Source organism: Delphinus delphis, chromosome 1, assembly GCF_949987515.2.
Source record: "Delphinus delphis chromosome 1, mDelDel1.2, whole genome shotgun sequence".
NCBI lineage: Eukaryota > Metazoa > Chordata > Mammalia > Artiodactyla > Delphinidae > Delphinus > Delphinus delphis.
In genome coordinates, this window is record NC_082683.1 from 9,127,900 (window position 1) to 9,147,548 (window position 19,649).

At 55.4% G+C, this 19,649-nt stretch overlaps 2 protein-coding genes across 2 annotated transcripts in view; one reads left to right on the forward strand and one right to left on the reverse strand.

Annotated features, from left to right (window-relative positions):
• Positions 1–1,012: 1,012 nt before the first annotated feature.
• KIAA2013 (KIAA2013 ortholog) lies at positions 1,013–6,562 on the reverse strand. The gene is made up of 3 exons (XM_060014524.1): positions 5,347–6,562; positions 2,171–3,024; positions 1,013–1,710 (listed from the first exon to the last, which is right to left on the reverse strand). The coding sequence occupies exons 1-3, from the start codon at positions 6,377–6,379 to the stop codon at positions 1,693–1,695; spliced, it is 1,905 nt and encodes a 634-aa protein (XP_059870507.1). The 5' UTR covers positions 6,380–6,562; the 3' UTR covers positions 1,013–1,692.
• A 4,735-nt stretch (positions 6,563–11,297) lies between these two features.
• Positions 11,298–19,649, forward strand: part of PLOD1 (procollagen-lysine,2-oxoglutarate 5-dioxygenase 1) — a 28,122-nt gene continuing 19,770 nt past the window's right edge. Inside the window, exons 1-2 of the mRNA XM_060014539.1 lie at positions 11,298–11,448; positions 18,181–18,272. Of these exons, the coding sequence (XP_059870522.1) occupies positions 11,373–11,448; positions 18,181–18,272 (168 nt within the window). The 5' untranslated portion in view covers positions 11,298–11,372. The remainder of the gene's footprint in view (positions 11,449–18,180; positions 18,273–19,649) is intronic.

Below are 19,649 nucleotides of genomic sequence, written 5' to 3' on the forward strand. Positions count from 1 at the left end.
TCTCAAATTGGGATCTTAACCCTTAGCAACCTCCTCCCTGCATGAGGCCGTGTTGATGTAAAATACGTAACACACGTGCTCGCTTCAATGACCTATAATTCGCAAGTGTTCGTCTACTGAAATTCTAGTCGTTGGCTCGGTATTCTCCAGGCACAGGTACATGGGTTCATGTTTACATGTATGGGAGCCCACACCATGCCTGGTTCCAAGTTAACAGGGTGAGTGGGAGCCCTGAAGCGCTGCTCCTGTGGTCAAGTAACTTCCAGTTGAACGCAATGACTAGAGGGCATGTCACGCCAGACACCACAGCCCACCACACCCCGCCGCCAGCCAAGGGCCCCTGGCCAGAAGGGTGAGGCACCCCCAGGGCAGGAGTGGAAGGCGCACAGGACTGGAGCGACAGCAGCAAAACCAGAGCAACTCGTAGAAGAGCCTGAAACCCTTGTGTGCTTTCTCTCCCAGCCACCTGCGGGGGCCGGACACTCGGCAACTTGGCAAGCAAACCAGGCTTCCTGGTGAGCCAGGGTGCTCAAAACGCCCATCTGGGAAGCCAGGGAAACCACCAAGACACTGAGGATGATGGTCCACACTCAGCCCGGCCCCTCTTTGCTCCATTCTCCCCACAAAGGAAGGACTCAGACCTTAGCTTCGAGAACAATCTGCAGGAGGCCCACTCAGGGTTTTTCCTGCCCCCGGTCCTATGGGCAGCAAAACCGGGGCAGGCAACTCTCTTTAGGGCAGGCAGGGGGAGAGGCACTGCAGCAGGAAGGGGCCAGGGTAATGTTCCTCGAGCAGCCCACTCAGCTGGGACATGCAGCAATCCCCCAGGTGGGCAGCACGGGGGCCACCTCCACAGCCTCTGAGTGGGCTCCTCTGAAGAGGAGAGGACGTGGGAAAAGTATACTGTCACCACGGCGGGGCCTTTGCTTCGGACTCCACCCAAAAGTCTGGTGACCGAGGAAGGTCCGATGTCTCCAGAGGTCTCAACCACACGCAAACCGGTCGTGGAGGTTTGAAAGAGATTTATTTAAAAACAGAACACAAAAAAAAGCTTTGGTATTCCAAAACCCAACAATCATCGATCACTAGAAAGTTAAACACCTCCCCTAAAGCCCAGAGGTACAAAACCACAGATCTCCATAGGCTCACGATAAGAAAGACGCAATGTGCAAACCCGAGGGTGACGGAGACCCACCCCTTCACGCAGGCGGCGTGCGGGCCTCCAAACCTCCCGAGGTGGTGCACATTGGAAATCATTGCCAAGATTCCCTACCGAGAGTGGATGCAAAAGCCATCCAGCAAAATCTCAACAATAAATTAAAAATTCATTCAAGAAAGAACACATTAAATTAGGAAAAGAACACAGTTTTTCCTAGACAAGAGTCTTTTCAAAAGAGGGTCTATTTCCTGGGACAGAAGAAAGGGGGAAAGTGGAAAGAGTGAGTTCAATTTCAAGTATTTTCCATATAGGTTCACTTTATTGAGTCGAAAGCTTACAAAAGGTCCACCAGCCCCGCCCCTCCCGCTCCCTGATGCAAACTCCTGAACATCCACGCGCACTTCGAGTCACTGGTGTCCCCCAACAAGGCACAAAAGGCTGGGTGCTTTCAAAGGATCCCTTGTTCGCAGCAGCAGGACTTTCAGTGCTGGGTGTCTTGTGCAAGTGGCGACTGAAAGCAGGACTGATGCCACTCAGACACTGGGATCTTCCTGTTCAATCAACAAGACAGGTCGTTACTGCTCACGCCAACCCCGGTGGACAGCTACAGAAATCTCAAGGGAAGCAGGCGATGGAGACACCCTGCTGGCACCCCACCCAGGCTCCGAGCCCGCCTTGCTGACAGCGCTTGGCCCAGGGGCGGGCTAGAGCTGCCACAGACTCGGGGGCCCAGGCGCCTCCTTAGGCGGGTGCGGCGAGTTCACGGGCTCTGCTCTGGCCAGGCCCGGCTGGAGCTCAGACCTGCCTCTGGCCCTTCTCCCACTCCTTCAGGTCAAGTGCTACTTCCTTCTCCAAACCAGAAGCCACAGAGCCCCTCTCTCCTGAGTCCGGGCTCTTTAAAGAGTGGGAGCACAGAGCTGGAGCTTAACGTACCCTCCACCCCACTACACTAGACTCGGGACAGAACGCGAGGCCAGGGCCCCGGGCTCTGGAGGCGCAGTGGCTTTATACCTTACTCCTGAAGAGGGGTTTGGCGCCAGGCCCACAGTACTCGTTGTAGATGAGCTTGAATAGGAAGAGGTGGAAGAGGGTGATGAGGGAGGCCACGCTGAACCAGAAGAGGAAGGGCAGCCCGGGGTCCTGCTGGGCCATGTGCTCGTCGTGGGCCAGGATGGCCTTGAGATGCAGCGTGTGCCGCAGGTCCTGCAGGTGCGTGAGGTCGGTGGAGATGTAGAGCAGCGGCGTGATGGGCTGCGTCACCATGACCGAGAAGGTGTGGCCCTGGGGCGCCGAGGTCAGCTCCACAGGCTCGTCCAGGCAGCCCGCTTCGCAGGCGTAGATCTTGACGAGCTGGCCGCGGGACTCCACAGACACGTGCAGGTACGGCTTGCCCTCGGGGTCCGCGAGCACGGCCAGGTTGATGTGGTCATTCTTGTAGCGGATGCCATGCAGGGCGTAGCTGTTGTGCAGCACGTCGGGGTCAGCCTGGAACTGGAGGTGGTTCTCGGTGAACTGCAGGCCGCCGAAGCTGAGCACCATGCCCTGCAGGATGCCCGGGGCGCCCGCCCGCACCAGCCCCTTGCAGCCGCGCTTCTGCAGGGTCAGCCTCCACAGGTCCCAGAGCTGCAGGATCTGCTGGATGGAGGACAGGCGGCCCGGCCAGAGGTTCCCAGCGTGCATGGTGGCGTGGCCGCTGAAGCAGTGATCTTCATAGTTGAGTGTCGACTCCATCTGGTCTCGCTCCCTGTGGCTCAGGTCGGGGCTGAGCAGTGGCGCGGGGGAGCAGGAAAGCATGTAGTACAGCGTCAGGTTCACGGTCAGGCCTGATGGAGTGTGAGCATCGGTGATCTTCTTCATTTCCACACCTGCAACACCACAGAGGTTGTACATTAAGGAGGAATGGCATGGCCAAGAGGCTGAGGGTATGAAGCAAAGATCAAGAGCAGCAGAGACACGAAGCTTTTGTCCTCAGGGATGAAAACAGCAGCTCCAGTCTCCCACGAGTACGGGAGAGCAGCATTGCCTGGCTTCCTCACGTGACCACCTTGAGCCCTCTGGGCCTGAAACTGAAAATCCCGCCAGTGGGGCTCCTGCCAGAGCCCAGAAGAACACAGATTTAGCCAAGCCTAGGGCGCCAAATCAAAAGGCCAGTTTCCCGACTCCAAGAACTGTCACAACGCCCTGGCCAGTCGTGGGCTGCTTCTCTCTCACCGGGCCTGCAGCTTTAAACAACATCTGAGCACAGGATCGCACAGATTTGTATGAGCTCTAGACTCAGACAGCTCACCGCCCACATGGTGTCTCAAGCTGGATGTCTGACAGGCATTTGCGAACGGACAAGGTTTGAATCCTCCCAGCCCCATGCTAATCCTTCCCTAAATCACCTCCAGACACCCGCTGGAGCCCTCCCCCCAAATCCAGGAGTCACCCTCAAGTTCTCACTCCCCACAGCCAGTCCACAGAACGCCCAGTGGTTGCAGCTGCAAAAGTTTCCGACTCATCCACCCCTGCTTCCACGGTCGCAGCGCTGGTCCCAGCCACCGTCCTCTCAGCTGGGCTCCTGCCAAAACCTCCTATGTGGTCTCCACACTCTACTTCCCCCTCTCCCCCACACTGTCTACACTCTGACACAGCAGCACCGCGACCTTTAAAAACGTGCACCAGATAGTGCCTCCGCCCTGCCTCCCATCTCACTTAGAATAAAATTCACTGTCCTCACCAAGGCCCCAAGGTAAACCCTCTGGCCACTGCCACCCTCCCCTTGCTCACTACCTGCCAGCCACACTGGCCACTCAACCAAGCCCGCCCCTGCCTCAGGGCCTCTGCCCTGCTGGCTCCCTCCAGACCACCACACAGCGCTTCCTCTAGCTGTGTAGGCCTCAGCTTCTGCAATTCCTGCTCACAGAGGCCTGCCCGACAGCGGAGCTACACACTCTTAGCCCCACCCACTGCAGTCACTCACCCCCAAGCACATATTTTTATCTTTTCTCCTTATAACGCTTGAGCCTAAAAAGCTATCTCGCTTTTTTAATCCAAATTTCCGCTTTCTAATATCTGTCTTCCGCCCGCCCAGAATTTAAGAACCATGAGAACCGGAACTTTGTTCTGTTTGCTTCCGTATGCCCCACGTGAAGAACACTTTCTGGCAGAAGCATTCGATAAATACTTGACTAAATTAAAGGCTCTTTGAGCAACTATGTTTAAGGATTTAGACAACTAGAACTCTGGAAACCAAAATCTCTTAATCTCTCTCTCCTCTACACTAGGATTTCCTTTTCTTAAGCAGTCAAGGGGGCGAAGGAGTTTTCATTTGACAGGAGCATCCCACCTGCTGAAGAGATTCCACTACACCCGCCCCCCATGAAAAAGCTGCAGCCACAACAGCGAGGCCACAGCTCAGGTTAGCGGGAGTCATGTCAAGAAGCCCATGCCTGTCACCAGCCAGAAATGTGGGGAACTGAGTTAAGAACCCCGGGATCGGGCTTTCCTCGTGGCTCAGTGGTTAAGAATCCGCCTGCCAATGCAAGGAACACGGGTTCGAGCCCTGTTCTGGGAAGATCCCACATGACGCGGAGTAACTAAGCCTGTGCGCCACAACCACTGAGCCTGTGCTCTAGAGCCCGCGTGCCACAACTACTGAGCGCATGTGTCACAACTACTGAAGCCCGCGCGCCTAGAGCCCGTGCTCACAACAAGAGAAACCCGTGCAGCGCAATGAAGGTAGCCCCCCACTCACAACTAGAGAAAGCATCCGCGCAGCAGCGAAGACCCAATGCAGCCCAAAATAAATAAATACAGTAAAAAAAAAAAAAGAATCCCGGGATCGGCCAGGCCTCTGACCTCCCAAACCACGCTGCTCAAATGAGGCTTCAGCCACAAGAACGAATAACAATAAGATCTGCCCTTTGCACTCCTCTTTCACGACCATCTCATAAAAGTCCTCTGAGGTACGTGCTACTGTTATTATTGAACACAAGCCCAGAGAGAGTAGGGTTCAAGGTCACACAGCTACTAAGTGGTGGAGCAAGAGTCAGCCCCAAATCAAACGCCACGCCCAAGTTTGAACTACCCCGGGACCCCGCCCTTCAGTGTCACCTCTGCAGACTCTGCAGGGGCATCTCCAGGATGGACCGTGCTCACCCTGGTGCAAGGTGTGGACGGTGGACCAAGCACTCGCCAGGCCTCACCTGGGCTGAAGAGCTGGGCCCAGAGGCGCTGGTGGTCCTGAAGCAGCTCCGCCGCCGGCATCTCCAAGAGCTCCAGCATTTCCTTCCGTGCCAAGTCCTGGAGCACCTTGAGCTCCTTGCCTGCTTTGCTTTTGAGCACCTGGGGGTTAAGAGGGCCGGAGACGTGCACCACCCACAGCACAGTCTCGTCCAGTTGCGTCTTGGGAGCCACTTGGAGACGGTTCACTAACTTCTTGGCGGCCACCACCAGCAGGTGCACCAGCCCCGTGGGAAAAGGCGGGGACCGGCCCGAGTAGAGGAGGAACTGATGGTCTCCGACCTTCTCCAGGGTGCTGGTGAAGGCCTTGGGGACCGGGCCGGCAGTGGGCCCGACAGTCTGCAGCGCGGCCACGCGTTCCGTGGGGTTGTTGAGCTGGATGCGCTGCAGATAGACGTGGGGTCGGCCCCGGTGCGCAAGAAAGTCCTCTTGCAGCAGCACGCAGTCTCGGCCGGATCCCGTGACGAGGCCGGAGGCCGAGGCGGGGCCCGGGCCGGCGGCCGCAGGGCCGGGACCCGGAGTCCCGAGCTGCAGGCAGCGCACCCGCCGCAGCAGCCCTTCCCGCAGCAGCAACACTGACTCTCCGGCTTCAGAGAGCGCGCTCAGCGGGCGCAGCTGCACGAAGGGCACGAAGTCCGGCGCCACGGCGGGCTCCCGCTCCCCAGGGGTCACCCACAGCCGGTTGGCGACCACGTCCAGGGCCAGGAAGCCGTTGGCCACCAGGGCCGGCACTCCGGGGCCCAGCGGTACAGCCTCGCCCCGCTCCCGCAGGCCGTGCCACGCGCGGGTGGCTGCCTCCAGACAGGCAGAGGGCTCGGCGGCGCCCGGCTCGCCGCGGGGCCAGGGCAATAGCTGCAGACCGCCCGCCGCCCGCCGCGCCCCGGAGCCCGCGAACCACAGAAGCAGCACCAGGAGGCCGAGCAGGCAGAGTAGGCGGCGGGCCCAGCTGCTCGACAGCAGTCCCGGCAGCCCCTTAAGCCGCTGCTGCAGCCACATCGGGCCGCCAGGCGCGGGCGCGGCGCGGGGGCGGCCGCCGGGCCCGCCGCCCAGCCCACCGGCCCGGCCGCCCGCGCCTCACTCCCGGGCCCGGACCGCGGCGCCCACCCCAGCCCCCGTCACAGGCGCCGCGGCATCCGCCACAGCTGCTCCCTCCTCCTTCTCGGTTGCCTCCGGCCGTCAAACGACGCGGGCCGTCAAGCGCCAGCTACTCTTTTGCGACAGATGGAAAAGGGGAGGGCTGAGGGAGGGGAGAGGGGCGTGCCCGGGAGAAGGAGGCGTGGCCACAGCGAGGAGGGGGCGGGCACCGCAGGGGTTTGACCACCAGTTCTCGGGCCTGAAAAGTCAAGTCCAGAAGAGGAGAGGGGTCTGCGGAGGACTGGAAGCGGCCAATTCATGGGAACTTAAAACAGAAACGAAAAAACCAACCGCGCTAGCCAAACCGAACACGTGTTGTGCCCCATTCGCTACTAATGGATTCAACAGCCCCAAGATTTTTAAAAAATAATTTTAAAAACTTTTTTTCTGTAAAAATGATCCTCACTGCAAAAAAAAAAAAAAGACTTAGTACAGAATAGTACCCCCCAAAAAAAGAAAGAAAGAAAGAAAGAAAAAGAAAAGTAAGCACTGTCAACCAGACTTCCTAGGATATATTTTGTTGACGACTCTTCCAGACCTGTCTGGCTGCATGTACAGCATATAGGACACAAATCAGGCCCAGGACTGTCCATTTCTCTACCACACCAAGTTGTCTTCTTGATGTCAACCGTGAGTCTTAACTTATTAAATAACATAAAACACTAAAGTCTCATGCTTTGAAAATGCTGTTAAATTGTGTATTATCAATGCAAAAGACAAATTTTGTTTCTGGGGAAAAAATTCAATCTGAGCACAGGGGCAGACAATGGGGCGATTGTTTCCACTTTAGTTTCAGGACATTCCAAAGCCAGACAGTGCTTCCCAGTTGTTGAAAATTAAATGGTCATTTGAGGTGGCTTCTTGTGGGCTGTGAGCAGACACATGTGTGTTTGCCAAGTCTTAGGGCCAGCACCCTATAAGAAGGCAGCTGTCCAGGTGATCCTACAGTATGCTTACCTTCTTTGTTTTCTTTTTTAAGATCATTATCAAAACATACACACAAAATTCTTAATTTCCACCAGGATTTCACAAACCCCACAGAATAACTTCATGGATGTGCAGGAATCCATAACCTACAGTTAGAGAGATAGGATCCATCCAAGCCCCTCAGGGAGGCAGAAACACTTGGGAGGCACAGTGAGATGAGAGCAAAGGACTAAACCAGGCTTGATCCCACCTGTGAAATGGGGATGACCAGAGAAACTGCCTCTCAGGTTTCTGAGGAATAAGTAAGTTAATACAGGCAAAGCAAGCAAGGTGCATGACATGGGGTAAGTACACAGTAAATGTAAACCCACATAATTATTTTTCGCTATTATGAATGTCTGTGTAATAGACATATATAGGCCTACTTTTGAGACTGTTTCTGGGGGAGCAATTCCTGGAAGTAGATTCCTACGTTAAAGAGAAGGTTCATGCTGGTGCTCTTAACTCCCTTACCACTCTCAAACACCCCAGGGGAGGGAATCACAGCCCACGATCAGCAACATAGCCACAACAAAGCCAGGAGGTCAAGAGTAAGGACACTGGCACGAGGCTGCCTGGGTTTTGAATCTTGGCCTTGCCCCTTGCTAGCAAGTCAGCTAACTTCCTTGGGCCTTGGTTTCTCCATCCATAAAATGGGGATCATGAGACAGAGTAGGATTGCTCTGAGACTTAAGTTAGATAAACAAGTTAAACATTTAGCATACTGCCTGGCTTAAAATAACCGTTCATTATTTTATTTATTTTTACTAGGAAACAGGAAACACATGTACATGACACAAAATTCAACATATATGAAAGGGTGAAGAGTGGCCATTAAGTCTTCCTCTTTCCTGGAGTCCCAGCTAGTCAGTTCCTCTTCCCAGATGCAACCACTGCTTCCTGTTCCTTGGGTGCTCTTCCAGAAATTCTATTCACTTACAGATATATAGCCATATAGACAGAGACCTATATTTTTCCCTTCACAGAAATTGTAGCATATTATATACTCTTGCATATTACTTTTTTTGTTTGTTTTTTTTGTTTTTTTTTGCGGTACGTGGGCCTCTCACTGTTGTGGCCTCTCCCGCTGCGGAGCACAGGATCCGGACGCGCAGGCTCAGCGGCCATGGCTCACGGGCCCAGCCGCTCCGCGGCATGTGGGATCTTCCCGGACCGGGGCACGAACCCGTGTCCCCTGCATTGGCAGGCGGACTCTCAACCACTGCGCCACCAGGGAAGCCCTTGCATATTACTTTTTTCATTTAAGGGAACAGCTTGGAAATTCCATTATTATTATTATCATCATCATCATCATCATCAAAGGGGGTAGGTGCCAGTGGGACTAGCTGATGGGTGTAAACAGGGAGGAGGCTGAGAATCGGCTGGCAGCAGAGAACGTGGCTCTCCACTGAGGCCATCGCTCTTCCTCGGGTCAAGAAAGGAAATGGTAAAAATGGAGAAAAGCAGAGGATGAGAGGGAGAAAAGCCCCTTGTGGCACCAGACCACTACCCTCCAGTCCAGCTATCCTTTCTGCTTCCCAGAAAAGCAGAGTCCTGTGCCTTTAACTGTGAACAACAGGTGCAGCACTTACCCTGAGTAACATCTAGGCAGCAGCCACCCCTGGTTAAAGAGACAAGTCCTCCTTTTGGGTGAAGCTTGGACCGATTTCAAGTTCCAGCAATTTGGTGAAGGGTGGCAGGCAGGCTTCACCAGGATGAATCCTTTCTCCAGGGGCGGCCAGCAGCCTCCAAGATTGATCCCCCCTCCCGATTTGCAATGACTCTGGGAACTCTACTGCGCAAGGATTTTTTTCCGTCCATAGTATGCCACCATTGAGGTTCTCTTGGGCCCGAGCAAAAGGGAAGTTAGAGCCGGTTTCCAAAGTCGCCTCCCTTACTGTGGTCCCCCATCAGCTGTGTGACTTTGAGGAAGTTGCTTCACATCTCTGAGCCCCGGTTTCCTTATTTCACAAATGGGGGCAATACTGCCTAACTGGCAGGGCTGTAGGGAACATGGCATAAGCCAGAGCTTTGAAAATTGAGCCACTCAACACATGCTCCTCTTCCCCTCTGCTTATCTCTCCATTTCCTCCTCAAAGGAGCTGGAATTTCAGTCTGCATCCTCCTGAATTCAAAAACATCCGGTGGATTCTGGCACCATGTCCTGTCCCCAGCTGCAGAAACTCCCCGCCCTAGGTCCCAGGTCCCAACTGGATGGCAGCCCTGGATTGCACTCCTGCCTCTTCCCTTTACTTGCCTTTCGAATTTGAGCTTGCTGTTGGGTCCCCCTGGGCCTTACTTCTACCATCTTTACCATGAGTAAATCTCTGTTCAGTGAGATAATTTCCCAGGTTCGCAGGGACTGTACCTATCGTCTAAAAAGAACATGTGTTGGCTTTGTTTGGGTTGTACAAATAGTATATATTCATTGTAAAATGATTGTAAAAACAATGAAAAATATAAATAAGAAGATAAAAACTACCTGGCAAGAACACACACACACACACACACACACACACACACACACACATTCCCACAAGTTGGAAATAATGACTGTAAATATTTGGCTGTCATTTTCTTTTAGCATCATCTCTATGCATTGTACCTGTAAGGATATATTTTTGCTGAGTGGGGTCATACAGTATATACTGCTTTTCCCATGTAACGTCATGTTGGTAGTGCATTACCCTGGCTGAATCAGTCTTAAGAGTACTGCCGATTTCTCTTTTCCCCAGGACCTAGCACGGCCTGCTTTATGTTGTTCATTGATAATCATGACATTCCTCCTCCCTCTGCCCTTTCCCCCTGTGGGTGGGGAACCCCCTGCCCACCCAGGGTTGTACTCACTACCCACTCCTCTGGAGCCTAACCTGCTGGAAAGGATCTCCCTTTGAGGGTCTCTTCCAAGGATGAAAATTGTTGTTGTTGTTTTCCCAGAGATGGCTGCCCCTAGCTGACATCTGCTCCAGGAACCCTTGTTCTAGAAACGCTTGAGTTGTGTTTTGAAGACCCACATCTGTGAAGAGACCCTAAACAACTTCTTTCTTCCTTCCTTCCTTCCTTCCTTCCTCCCTCCCTCCTTCTTTCATCCCTCCTTCCCTCCCTCCCTCTCTTTCTTCTCTCTCTCTCTCATTCATTCATTCATCCATTCATTCAACAATGTGACCTCAGGAACAAGACCTTCCTTGTCTCAGAGGTTCCCTTTGCCTCCCAGGGACAAAAAGGCAGATTAAGTGAGTCCCTTTTTGCGGGGCGGGGATGCACTTTTTGCACTTGCAGCAGCCAGGAGGGTCTTGGCAGGCTTGTGGATGCCTCTGAAAACATTCCTGCCAGGCCTCGCCCGCTCCAGGCTCAGAGCCTCACGCCCAGGGCTTTGGACAAGGGCGAATGAAATCTGAATAGCTGAGATTTACTGAGGGCTTATCGAGGGGCTGTTCTAAGGGCACTGCAGGTAACAATGTCATTAACCCGTGCAAGGCCCAACGCATAGATACCATTATAAACCCCACTTTCCAGAGAGGAAACCGAGGGTCACGTTTATCGATACCATCAAGGCTTGGCGCGGGGTCCGGGGTATAGAAATTGTTGCCTCGCCCCCGTCTCCCCTCCTCCTTCCGGTCGGAGTGAAGCTCCCCGGAGACGGGAGGGAGGAGGCCGGCGGCGGAAGGACCCGGGAGCCGCAGGGACGGGCCCGCAGGGAGCTGCCCAGACTCGGAGAGGCGGCGGGTTCGGGCGAGTCTGCAGGAAACCCTTCCCCCCCGGCAGCACGGCGCGACACCGCCCCCGGGGCGGGCCCAGTGCGTGGCAGCGGGATCGCCGACCCCGTCGGGAAGTTTCCAGCCTGCGAGCGAGCGCCGCTGGACACGCCGGACGTTCCCAGACACGGACCATGCGGCTCCAGCTGCTCCTGGCCCCGCTGGGCTGGCTGCTCCTTGTCGAAACGAAGGGTGATGCCAAGCCGGAGGGTGAGGGCTCCGGGCCGGGGGCGGGAGGGGGAATCCGGGGCCGGAGGTGGGGTGGGGGGGATGGGGGCAGGTGGGCTGGTCTGGGGGCTGCCTCCGTTAGGACCGGCCTGTAGGGGAGGCCTGGGCTTCCGAGGGGTTCTGGGTTCAGGCCAGTTGTCCACTGACTCAGTGGTGACTTGGACAAGGCACTTCCCCTTTTAGGGTTGCGTTTCCCACTTTCGGGCAGCTGGAGGGGAGGAACGGCCCAAGTCCCGTTCATTACCCAGAGGGGCAAATAATAATAGCACTCATAATAATAAGGACGATAACTACGTTTGTGGGGCACTGGCTATGAGTCAGACGTCGATTAAGCAGGACCCTAACCTTCAGAAGTGCATCCTTCTGTCATTTCCATTTTCTAGCTGGGAAAACTGAGTCTCCAGAGTTGATTGACTTGCCCAAGGTCACACCGCTTGTGGGCTTTGAACTCAGGATTCACACCTAGGCCTCATAACTATGGAGTGCGGGGCACCTGGGTGGGGTGGGAGACAGAAGGGGTGGCTCACATCACAGAGCCGTTTGTACTTTCACCCGTGTCCTCAGTGGTCTGCTCTGCCCCTCCCAGGTGGGTCTTACTCTCTCTGGGTTGCACATGAGGAAACTGAGGCCCAGACAGGTGTAGTGACTGCCCAGGGGGATCCAGCTTTGGAGCGGTGGGTCTCAGGTCTGCTGGACTCCGGGTCTAGTGCTTTTTCTACAACCCCAAGGCAGATTGGATTTCAAAGTGTGTCCCACTATCCTGAGCGGGTGCTACTCTCCTCCCCAGCCCTCCCTGGACCACCTGCAGGGCCGCCCAGTCAGCATCTGAGAGCCCCAGGAGGACACAGACCACTGGCAGTCCCAGCGAAGCAGAGCCAGACTGACCACACCCTCCATCAGCCCCCGTTCCCCTTGGCCCACTCTTCTAGGGAAACTGGGAACCAGAGTGGGGCAGGATGGTAGTTTAGCAGACCCTTGGGCCAGGAAAAGGGATAGGAACCACCATTTCTTGAGTACTTCCTTTGTGCCAGGTTCTGCCCAAGGCCACGCGTCTCCCGTGGTAAAACAGTGGTGCTTAATCTCCACAAGGCTTGCTGTTCTAGCCTGCAAAACAGGTGTGATGATGCCTGCGCCCTAGAGCTCTTGACAAGGATTCCGTGGGATGAGGCCTGTTGGTGAGAGTTCAGCTCAATGCCCAGCCCATAAAGGCATTTTCTTTCTTGGCCCAGCGCTGCCAGCTTTCCTGGAGTATCCCAGCAGGACAGTAAGACAGGTCAAAAAATACAGTGAGGGAGGTGCTAAGCACAGGGCTGGGCTGGTGGTGTGTGCAGAGGTCCTGTGGCCTGGGTCCAGTTGCTGGCTTTTTTCCCCCTGGGCCTCTCTTCCCTCTGCTTTTGCTGATGTAGGCTCCCTCCACCCCAGACCATCCCAGGAGAAAAACTCCAGCTGCCCAGGGAGGTGATGAAGCCCGGGAGGTGAGTTGGAGGGACCAAATTGATGACAAGGCTTCAGGTGCCCTGACCCCTAGCAGGTGACGGGAGGGGACAGAGTAGACACAAGGCAGCCCCCACAGAGGGTACAGGATTCAGGGTGTTGCTGAGATAATCCAGGTAAAGCACCTAGTAGATAGTAAGCGGGTCCCCAGGCATGTGGCGAAAGTCAGGCCGCTCTCAAGTTTGAGGCCCTGTGCTTCCCTTGCTCCATTCAGACCCTTTTGATACATAAGGAATCATTGGCCTCATTTTACAGATAGGAAGACTGAGACCCTAAACGGTTAAACACCTGGTCTCAGGTTGCCACAGCTGATTGGAAGTAGCATCATTGACTGGGACTCAGACCCTCTGCTCATTCCTGCTGACCCCCAGCTCCAGATGGGGGGGCAGGTGTTGCCGGGAGATACCCGGATAGAAAGAGGGACAGTTGTCCCTTTCAGCGTGCTCCCAATCTGAGGGAGGACACAGAGCTCCTCACCCCAGTGGACGCCCAGTCTGATGGGGGAGACACAGCCCTCTGCTCCCAGAGAGCCCTGTGCCTGAGGGAGGAGACAGTGCCCTGCGCTGGGGGGCCCCCAGACTGATGTGGGGGAAAGAAAAAGGCCTTCAACAAAGCGGCATCCAAACAAGCAAATTTGCACAGAGCTGAGGGGGTGGGAGAGTCCAGGAGCAACATGGTCCGTCCTTCTTTTTTTTTTTTTTTTTTTTTTGTGGTACGCGGGCCTCTCACTGTTGTGGCCTCTCCCGTTGCGGAGCACAGGCTCCGGACGCGCAGGCCCAGCGGCCACGGCTCACGGGCCCAGCCGCTCCGTGGTACGCGGGATCCTCCCGGACCGGGGCACGAACCCGCGTCCCCCGCATCGGCAGGCGGACTCCCAACCACTGTGCCACCAGGGAAGCCCTCGTCCTTCTTTTTGTAGTTGCTTCTGGCTGAGACCCCCTCTCTCCCTGGGCCCATGCCTTTCCCTGCAGGCCTTCATCTGGCCACGGAGAGGGAAGGAGGAGCCTGAGCCTGATGGCCACTGAGACCTGAGACTCCAGGGATGCCGGTTGGTCTTGGGTGGGAGCTTCAGGTTGTGCTGTTCCGCTGCAGGAAATGGAGAAGCAGGCAGACCCAGCTGGCTGTGTGTGTGTCAGGGCGGGGGAGTCTCAGGAGCCCTGAGGTGGCAGAAATGAGTGGGAGGCCGGACCTGGGGAAGAGGCAGGGCTGGCTCCAGCCCTGGGAATCCCCATCTCCTGGCTTCCGTTCCAGCCCCAGGTGGGTGTGGGGGATGGGAGGAGCTTCATTCATTCCCGCCTCCCCAGAGAGCAGCCTGGGTGTGTCATGACCCTGCCTAGGGAGCCAAGGCCACACGCTGACCCTCCACCCCCTTGCCTGGCCCGGCACTGCTTGGGGAGAGGAGGTGGCATCTGAGGGAGCACAGCCGAACGGGGCCTGAGTCCTCAGCGTTCTCTTAGGATCCCAGAGAGATGTCTGCACTCCCCGCACGGCCCCCGTGCCCCCCCCACTCCCCGTCATTCTCACCCTCAGGAATGCAGCTCCTCTCCATCCCTGCCCCCCAGGGCAGCACTTTAATTCCCTGACCAGGGATTGAACCCGGGCCCTTGTCAGTAAAAGTGCAGAGTCCTAACCACTCCTGGACCGCCAAAGAATTCCCTGGTACTATTGTTATTACTCCCATTTTACAGATAAGAAAACAGAGGCACAGAGAGGCTAAGTTACTGTCCCAGCAATCTGTGGCAGTTTGCCACTCCACTCTGCTCTCTGGTTTGTCTCTGCTGACCCTGGATCATGGGTCATCCATCTGGGGAAACCACTGCTGGACTTTGAGCAGCGGGTCAGGGGGACCAAGAGCCCTGTATGTCGGGCCTCATGTGGGCCCTGGCCTCAGCCCAAGGCGGCTGGCTGGGCCAGACAGAAGCAGGTGGGCGGGGCCCTGGGCCACGTTGTCACCTGTAGGCTGCCCAGAGCTCTGGCTGTGCAGTGAGTTGGGAAGAGACCTCATCCGGGGACTGGAGCGGGTGCCCACACTGGGGAGGCCTGAGAGAAGGTGGCTGGAAATGCTGGATTCAGTCTACAGCTGGGATTCCCAGCATTCCGGGTTGTTGGACAGGGAAACAGTGTGGTGAAGGGCATGGGCATTTGGAATTCCAGCTCGTTTCCTCCTCACTTCGAGGTCCGGTGACCTCGAGGTTATATAGCCTCTCTGTGCCTCAGTTTCCTCACCTGTAGAAGGGGGAGTAGAAATATCACCTACCGCACAGGGTGCTGATGGTTAAATTTGATAACGAATGTAACACGCTTCACAAGGTGCATGGCACCTAGAAAAGGCTCAACAGTGCTAGCGTTTCCTAGTCACCTCCACAGGGCTCCTGAAGGCCAGACACTGCACCTGAGGCCCAAGTCACACTCACTCCGAGTCCTGGGGAGGGGGAGGGACACCAAGGAAATAGAGACGTGGGCCTGGCCTGGCAAAGGGAGAAGCAGGTTTGTACCGGTACTTCACCTACTGTGCACACGGAGACTTCACGGGCCGAGGACTGACTGGGTAAGGGGATGAGATTGAGGAGGGCTTCCTGGAGGAAGTGGCCTGGGGCCTTTTCAGGGGAAGGAGCAAGTTTTGCAGGCAGGACAAAGGAATGGGGTGGCTGGATTCAGCGACGCAGTTTCATGGGGGTGTTGAGGGGTGATGCCAGGGTCCCTTAGGGGAGGGGCCTGCCTTGAGTTCTCTTGCTGTGAACCACCTCCCAGGCCCCTGCATTGGAGCCCAGAGTCAGAGGACCAAGGGATGGGTTTCTAAACGTGGCTGACATCAGAAATCAGCAGGGGAATGTAGGACAAATCCAGACTCCTGGGTCCATCTCTGATCTGTGGTCCTGGGGCCCAGGAATGTGGATGTCACAGCCTCCCTTGTGATGCCGATATGCAGGCAGGTTTGGGGCCCTCAGCACTGGGGGACTGTGGGGTCCTTGGCCAGGAGAGTGGGCGTTGTGTTGCCCAAGGAACCCAGGATTTGTTAAGGCGCCGTTGCGAGCACCTGGCAGGAAAACTGAGTGGAGACAGGCTGGGCAGGAGGAAGGGGGCATGTGGGGAGGGTCCAGCATGGCCTGAGCTGGACACTCTCATTAGACAGATGGAGATGGACGCCTGGTCACGTCCCAGGCCTGAGCGGTGCATGCAGAGGTGAAGAGAGGGGATTCTGGGTCCGGGTATCTGGGTCCAAATCATGGTGCTGCCACTTCGTGGCTCCCTTGGGCAGGTTACCCTGTCTGAGTCTTGGGTTCCTCACTTCCCCTCCCCCACTTCCTGACTTCAGGAGCCCTGGTCCAATGGAGAATCCAGAATCTCACATAGATACACACGCTGGCTTTTTCCATCCATGAAATGTGACACTCTTCCTGTCCCCAGCAGCCCCTGTTGTCGACAAGAGGGCCTCAGAGCTGGGGCTCTGGCTCTCCTTGCCTGAGGGCAGACTTAACCATCCTGGCAGGAGCTGGGGGGAGCCCTTCCCCAAGTGTGAGCAGCACCCCTCTTTCCTGGACCCCAGGGTCAGATGGTGAGGTCTCCCCTCTCCGTATCTGCCTAATGAATCCACCCGCTTCTGCCCCAGGTCTCTGGACCCACCCGCAGCAGATTCTTGCCAATCCTGGCTGGGCCACCTGGCACCAACCCCCTTGCTCTGGGACCAGCAGCCTGCCCCTCGGCTCAGCCAGCTCTGTCAGGCTGGACTCCTTTGTTCTTTTAGCCCAGGCTCCTCCTGACTTCCTGGGGAGGTCGAGGTGGGAGGGCCTTACCTGCCTGTGCTGGCCTGGCCACTTGGTGAGTCTGTTCACCCAGAAAAGTGTTAAGACCTGGACCCCAGGGAAGTAAGGCTCACCTAGTGAAACAATGATGGGCGCTGCAAAGTGGGGTCCTGCCCTCTGCCCAGAGAGAGGTCAGGAGAAATCCAAGAAGGCTTCATAGAGGTGGTGGCAGGGAAGAAGTATCACTGGCCCTGGGACCTGGAGGAAGGTTAGAGAAAGAGCAGAGAGAGGAAGCCCTAGCAGGAGGGAGGAGCCCAGCCAGGAGGAGGGCCCACTCAATGGAGGGAATGAGTGTGTCACCAGGCCAATCAACGGGGGCCTTGAATGCCAGAGCAAGGCGTTTGCCTCTCAGTAATAAGCACCAATAATAGCTTAGTGTGTGCCAGTATCCCAACAAGGATTTTACAGGCCTGATCTCATTTAATTAGTCCAGCAGCCCTGGGAGGTAGGTACTACTACTATCCCTATTTTACAAGGGGGAAACCAGCTCAGAAGGGTCAAGGACTTTCCCAAGGTCACACAGTTGGTAAGGAGCAGAGCTAGGAGCCTAACCAGGCCAGCTACAGGGAATTTTTTTTTTTGTTTCTCCTGTGCAGCGCGGCATGTGGGATCTCAGGTCCCCGACCAGGGATTGAACCAGGGCCTCAGCAGTGAAAGCCCGAAATCCTAACCACTAGGCCACCAGGGGACTCCCAGAGCCTTCACTTCTCGTAGAACACAGCCTCAAAGTATGGTCTGGGAGGTGCTTCTTCACGGCTCCCAGAAATGGCATCTGGGAGTGTTTTCAGCAGGTTCTGTTGCAGAGGTGAAGCCACACTACAGAGCCCAGAGAGGTCCCTTGTTAAAAAGGTAGCATAGCCGCTCTGGCCAAAGGCCAGGATTTCAAGTCAGTTTCCACTGCAGGCCAGCTCTTATTGGTTCTCACAGTGTTGGGAGAATCCAAGGCCCAGTGAGGCTCAGCAAGAAAGTCTGTTGGGATTGATTAGCGATGTCTGCCCTGAGTGCGGGCATGGAGAGCTGTGATTGTTGCCAGGCTAATGTCTGATATTGGCCAGAGAGGTCCTCCTGTTGTTCAGCATTCAGAGCGAATCCTTTCCTCTGCTCCTAAATCCAGAGAGACCCAGTCTCACAATGCGAGGTGCAGACACCTCTGCTCTGGGTACTTCCTGCCACATTGGTCAGTTACCAGATGAACGGAGCCCTGAAGGAGAATTGGGAGACCCAGGTTATGTCCCAGCTCTGTCATTAACCAGCTGAGTAGTCTTAGGTGTGTCTCTTCCTATCTGGGCCCTGGGCCCTTGTCTATAATGGGTTGACATGAAGATACGTCCTGTGGGATTTGACACATCCCGCTGGGCACGGTCATCCATTCCTGCTGTCACCTCTCTTCATCCTTCATTCCCTTCTCTGTCCCTAGACAACCTTTTGGTCCTCACGGTGGCCACAAAGGAGACCGAGGGGTTCCGACGCTTCAAGCGCTCAGCTCAGTTCTTCAACTACAAGATCCAGGTAAGGGGCTCCCCAGGTGGGGCAGAGATAGCCGAGGGGTGGTGGGAGAGTCCAGGAGCTGGATGTCTGCCTTTCCCAAACTGACTTGGGCCCAAAGGGAAATCTTCTGGAAAAGTAAGATGGGAAGAACATAAGCAAAGTCTAGGAGGTGCTGGAGATAGAGGGTGTGGGGAAGGTGAGACTTGAGAGGTATGTGGGCGTACTCATGTTAATGCATAAGACTCACCTGGGGACCTGTGGCTAGTTTAGAGGGTAGGGCCTGGGGATCAGCATTTCCACAAGGCCTCCCAGGTGATTTGGAGATGCCCTTGTTTATACAGATATCTTACCTGTATAAACACTGCTGTAAAGAAACACAAGCTAACACCATGTCCATTAGTGGCATGGATTTCATGTCCTGTGCGTGCAGTCTGTGGGGCTGAGCCCTGCAGGGAGAGATTTCTCCATTTCACTGAGTGTGCTGAGTGCCTCCTTGTGTCAGGTGCCGTGGTTGGCACTGGGGACAGAATGATGGACGAGACAGACCAGGGCACTGCCTACACAGCTTGCAGTGTAGTGGCTTTAAGCCAGAAAGAAAGTGTATTAGTTTGTGGCTTCCCTGGTGGCACAGTGGTTAAGAATTTGCCTGCCAATGGAGGGGACAGGGGTTCGAGCCCTAGTCCAGGAAGATCCCACATGCCGAGGAGCAACTAAGCCCGTGCGCCACAACTACTGGAGCCTGCGCACCTAGAGCCCATGCTTCGCAACAAGAGAAGCCACTGCAATGAGAAGCCCGCGTACCACAATGAAGAGTAGCCCCCGCTCACCACAACTAGAGAAAGCCCGTGTGCAGGAACAAAGACCCAATGCAGCCAAAAATAAATAAATAAAATAAATAAAATTTTAAAAATTCATTATAAGAAAGTGTATTAGTTTACATAAATGGGGCTTGAGGCAGCGGGTTGCTTCAGGCATAGCTGGATCTAGGCGTTCAAGCAGCATGGTAAGGGCCTTGTCTTTCCATCTCTAGGCCCTGTTTGTTTTCATTTGCAGACATGCTCTCTCTACATGGTAGCAGGATGACCACCAGCCATAGACCCACATGCCCCAGCTTCACAACCTCAGCAGAACAAGACAACCTTTCCTTACTTTTAACAGAACAGTCCCAGGGAACACTCTGATAGGCCCTACTTGGGTTACATGCTCAAACTCATGGCTCTGGGAGAGATGGGAGACTCTGATTGGCCAGCCATGGTCACATGACCACACCAGGAGCCTGCTCAGCCCCACATATGTCTTAGAATGGTTTCCCACGGGGAGGGGAGGAGGTGCTGGACACAGACAGAAGCACAGATGTGCACTGCCCAGGTGGGGTTGGAAATTGAGCTGGCCAGATCT